Source organism: Triticum dicoccoides, chromosome 3B (assembly GCF_002162155.2).
Source record: "Triticum dicoccoides isolate Atlit2015 ecotype Zavitan chromosome 3B, WEW_v2.0, whole genome shotgun sequence".
In the NCBI taxonomy this organism is placed as follows: domain Eukaryota; kingdom Viridiplantae; phylum Streptophyta; class Magnoliopsida; order Poales; family Poaceae; genus Triticum; species Triticum dicoccoides.
In genome coordinates, this window is record NC_041385.1 from 785,759,884 (window position 1) to 785,765,077 (window position 5,194).

The 5,194-nt window shown below is 47.2% G+C and overlaps 1 protein-coding gene across 1 annotated transcript; it reads right to left on the reverse strand.

The window, feature by feature from the left end:
• Window positions 1–487: 487 nt before the first annotated feature.
• LOC119278466 lies at window positions 488–3,286 on the reverse strand. Its single transcript, XM_037559816.1, has 3 exons — window positions 1,739–3,286; window positions 1,415–1,656; window positions 488–1,116 (listed from the first exon to the last, which is right to left on the reverse strand). Exons 2-3 carry the CDS (start codon window positions 1,640–1,642, stop codon window positions 559–561), a joined length of 786 nt encoding a protein of 261 aa, XP_037415713.1. The 5' UTR covers window positions 1,643–1,656; window positions 1,739–3,286; the 3' UTR covers window positions 488–558.
• Between the last annotated feature and the right edge of the window lie 1,908 nt (window positions 3,287–5,194).

A 5,194-nucleotide genomic window follows, 5' to 3' on the forward strand; every position in this document is an offset into this window, starting at 1 on the left:
TAATAAAATGTTCGCGAACGATGAATTCGGAAAAAATATTTGCGACTATAATAAAAAGTTCACTAACATTTTTTAAAGTCAGGAATTTTTGTGGTTCGCGAACATTTTTTTCCATACCCACGAACAATATTTGTGGTTCGCGAACATATTTTCAAATTTATTGTTTGTGAACTTTTTTAAAGTCGCGAATATTTTTCCCATATTCGCGAACATTTTTTTGAATTAACGAACATTTTTACTATTCACGCACCAGGGGTATCTTTGATGCCAAAGATTTTCAGATTTTTTTGTTCATATTTTTTTATTTTTCGCACTGTTCACCATGCCAGCTGGTCATTTAGAGGGGGTTAGTGAGATTTTGGACCTGTATGACACACTTACTGTACTTCGAGGATCTAAATGACGATTTTTATAGTTCGAGAACCTATGTGACACCCCTGAAATAGTTTAAGGACCTACAGTGCACTTCACTCCAAAATTCAGGGGGTAAAGATCAAAAACTTCAAAACTGACAATAATGATATCTTTCTTTTCTTTCAGTGATTACAGACCCAATGGTCAACCCTCGACGATGGTTGACCAATAGACTTTAACAAAGACCAAAGCTCCATTGCTGAATCGGTAAGGTAGCTCCTCGTTGCCGTGCTTGGATGATACAAAAGAGAGCGCTTCTCGCCTTTTCTCCATGAAGTCTACACATAGTGTATCACCTATGCTCACAGCCGCTACAAACTTCTTATTATGCTTCCCAGGTGAAGCAATAAAACTGTCATCATCACAACGCTCAGTGATAAAGGAGTAAACAGCTTTACCACGGACAGTTTTACCACGCATCCGCACATTGAAGCCGCCTATTGGCACCTCCACAAAATCGAGGTCTATAGTTGCCTCGACACCTTTACGAACAACATGTGTCTTGAATATAATTTTACCATTGACGTTATCAACATGGTTAGCAGTCCTCGAGTCAAACTGCCCAAAGGCTTTCACAGATCCATCAATAATCGACAAATCTTTGTCAACATCCTTGCCCTTGATCTTTATATCAATTTCAATCAGGCAGCCCATTGCAGATATGCCCCGTGCAGGGTAGCTCAGACTTAGATAACCACCATTCTAAAATGTAGCCCAGAATTATATCAATCCCAGAATTAATTTATGATATAGATAGCTAGAATGTATATATATGGCAATTCCAGGTTCAAAACTTTTGCAAATACAGGTTTAAGTGGAAGATTTAGACACAAATATAGTGTTTTTAACTAACGCAAACGGAAAGAAATACATCGTTGTTAACCAAAGCAAATGGGCACAAATATAGTGTTCTTAACCAACCCATGATTTATGGACCTACAGTTCATTAATGTACCCCATAATTAACCATGTAGAGTGTTAAGAAAGAGTGTAGAATTACCACGTCGATAGCTTGAGCGTTCTCTCTGGAACGGTGAAAAATATAGTCCCGGGAAGAATCCAAGGAATCCCTTACAGCAAGCAAGCCATAGACATCAATATGTGTATTGCCACGCATGATATTCAAGGCATTCCTGTAAAACTGGACAAAAACATCAAGGAATTGTAGCATAGGATGAGGATAATGAGAGCATCCGTTCCCAAGGAGTTGGCAGGAAGTATAGCGCATCGGCGGCAGCGCAGCTGGGGAAAAGGAAATGTAAAAAGAAGTGAGCAGAATGAAAAAGAAAACTTGTTAATAGATGGAATTAATGATGCAACTTACAGTCTGAATGGTTGAGCACACGATGCTGTCGGATCCACAAAAAGTTATCTGAATCCCGAACATCCCTTGACAGGTGTTACGGTCGAGGCTCTTGCTAGGGTGTGTCTGTTTGTCCGGCCGAGGATCCTTGCGGCGGTCCTTCCGGGACCGGGACTGACGGCGCTCTAGGAGGCGGGTCTTCTCCTCTCTGTCCTGATCCAGAACTCCTATAATTGAACGGCGTGTCTCCTCGGACAGCAAGGCCCACCCCTCGTCGGTGAACATGAAGTCAAACTCGGATGGTCGTTGCAGGCCAGCGCCAGGGCAAGCTTCTGTTGCGTCCATCCACGGCGGCGGCGGAACAGTTTTGATTTTTGACACCCGGATTGGGGATTGAATAGAGCAACGACTGCGTGGCGTCGTCACCTCTCTATATATGGGCCAGATCCGTGGCCGTCTCGGTGACGGGCTGAAACTGTGTACGGTAAAAAAATGGGGACCGATAGGTCGCCGGCGCGCCGGCCCAAACTTTGGGCCGGTCGCATCCCACCCGTACGACGTGAGCCGTGCGTCCGTTAGATTGGACCGAAAGGAAAACGATTCACCCAGCTGGGCCAGCTCACCTTGCGCTCTTTCCCTTCCTCCTCACGCCCGTTGACTAAATCCACGGACCAGTCCCACGCCGGGATGCCGCTCCTCGCTGGCGGCAGCGTCGCGCCTCGACGAGGTTGGTCGATGCACCGCACCGCTGGCCCCCAGCACAGGCTTCACCGGTGTCGTCCCCTCCCTCCCCCTGATTGCAACATGACTTCCCAGCGACCTGAACTCTTGCCAAACGTAGCCTTTGTCGCCATTGATGCTGCTCTCGGTGTCCTCGGTTCTTCCAGCATCCTTAAATCTGGTTGTAGCATTCGAGTGTAACTTGTCTTGCCGTCAAGGTACTAGCATCAAGTATAGCCGGTGGTAGCAAATCAGACGACCGGTTCCAACATCTAGCAACGCAGTTGTAGCATTTGACGGCAAGGGAGAGCACGGCATCCCACGGTTGTAGCTCCTCCGGCTAGATGGTTACAGCTCCTATTCCCAGTGGTTCCAGCTTTTGGCATCGCCGGTTCCAGCAAATTTCTACGCCGGTTGTAACTTGTGGTCCGCCGGTCGCAGCAAAAAACGCGCCCCCGTCGCTGGCGCCGGTTGCAGCCTTTTCTTTTGCCGGTTGCAGCTCATGGCGGCACCATCGTCGCTGTCAGTACCAAACTTTTGCCGGTTGGAGCTTCTTCTGCCGGTTCCAGCCCATCACGACACCACCGTCGCGGACGTAGCAAACCGGTTTGCCGGTTGCAGCCTTTCTTTTTTTGCCGTTTCCAGCATATCACGGCACCACCATCGTCGACGTAGAAAAAGCGGTTGCCGGTTGCAGCTTTTCTTTTGCCGGTTCCAGCAGCCGACGCAGCTGATAGTAGCACCGGAGCTCGCCGGTTCCAGCTAGCGGTGGTTGGTGCTTGCAGCAAAAAATGGTGGGAGAAGGTTGACAGCGGACAGGATAGTGGCAGGGTCGCTTGTGTGCCTCGCGCTGCGTTGATGCTAATGGGTGAAGGGGAGGCGAGAGGTAGGAGAAGGAGTTAATTAGGGACGAAGCGCTGGATCAGGAGAGGATAAGGAACGTGTGAAGGAGAAAAGGAGATAAGGCAGTTTCGCGTCTTTCCATGAGTGGCCCACAGGCCCTTACGTTACGCGGAGCGTGCAGTGTGGACGCAGCCGGCCGAAAGTTACGCCGGCGCACCGATTTCAAATGATTCCCTAAAAAATCAAGCTGGATATGACCTCAGAGCCAACATGTGGCCCACACGTGTGACCGACTGGTACCGAAGCAAGGTAGGGTATGCTGGACGACGTTACATGGTGCGCTCTCAGACCGTTACATGGCATGTTGGACGCTCACTTAGGAATTTTTTTTTCTTTCCGTGTTTTCGGGTTCTAGATGGGTTTTCTTCTGGTTTGTTGGCCTTTTGGTGTTCATCCGGTTTCCCCCAGGTTTTGAAGAAAAAAATCATGAAAAAAATGAATTTTCCTTTTTTGTGACTGGAGGCATAGATTTGCTTCCGCGAGAGACACGACCATGTCTTTTTTTTCGCGAATACGCAAAGCTTATGTATCATTTTATTGATAAGAGAAATTAGAATGAGTATAGTAGGTGGTACAACACATGACACGGACGCAAAAGATGTGAATATGATGCCCGAAACACAAAGGCATGAGATAAATAACCCAAACATAGACAAACATAGCTAAACTCGTCGACCACCGAAACAATCCGACCAACAGCTAGACGACCAACATCTCCAAATACAACACTGAAGACGCTGCGAACAAACAAGACAACGCCTTCACCAAGGAGGACAACACTAAGGCGCCGTCGTCATCCGATCCTGAAAACCAGACCTAGAGTTTCCCTTGATGCTCGAAGAGGGGCACAGATAATGGCCATGGAAACGCCTCCAAGAAGGGGATAGCACCTGCGGGTGTTCCGCTCCCAACACAGGATGTGAGCATTTCTCCCTGGCCAAATTCCGAGCAATCCCAAGCCGTCTGAGCACGAATCAAAGAAGAGGAAGTCGAGCATAGACCAGAACTGTGACTGCTGAAAGGGGAGCCATGCTCGACCCTAAAGGAGGCACCAGGCGTCGCCGAGCATGTGAGCTCCAGAGGAGGACAAGGTTGCGTGGCTGAGCGTAATGAGAGGCACCGGTGAGGAAACCCAAAGCCCCTATTCTTGTTCTATGCATTCCTGTGGGACCGAGCTACCCCTCAGCAGCACCACCTCCTAAGAGAGAGTTCATCAGAGACCAGAAAATGTTCCGTGTGAGGACCTACCAATGAAGATTTGGTGAAACCAGTCTCATGCTCTCGGCACTCACCAATTGTGCGAACATGGTCTATGTTTACGTGAGAGCTTTGAAGATATGATAGAGAGATAACGAAATGGGGACTACACGCCAAGCCGTCAATAACCCCACATCGCCATCATCCAAGGGTCAAGCCTTAAGTTGTGGTATAGTCTATGGATCGAGACCCCTTCCCGTTCATCATATGTATTATCTTTGTCCTGTTTAACTGTTTTAATAGAGTGCATGCGGTTGTATTTTGATATATGTATCCTCATGTAGACACTTTTTTATATAGCATTATGAATCAATAAAAGTGTCTTTTAATGAAAAATGAAGAAGTTATATATTGCTATTTACTTGTATACCATGTTTCAACATTAAGTGCAAAAGTGAGTTCCCTGGAAAAAAGGGGACCGACCAATGGTCAAGCGACTGAAAACTAATTTTTGGTCCGTCACTTTTTTTATCCTGCTTGATTGATTACCACGAGGTCCCGCCCTGCAGCAGGTCAACCCACCTTTTGTCATGCAGATGAAACACACCAACTTTTTATTGCCCTTCACTACCACGCCATGCATTTAGATGAAACATC

Bases quoted from the DNA above. Each gene is read 5' to 3' on its own strand.
- LOC119278466 (XM_037559816.1), bottom strand. From the start codon at position 1,642: ATGCGCTATACTTCCTGCCAACTCCTTGGGAACGGATGCTCTCATTAT. The intron at 1,117-1,414 runs GTAATTCTACAC...GCTACATTTTAG, and splicing joins ACGCTCAAGCTATCGACGTG to AATGGTGGTTATCTAAGTCT.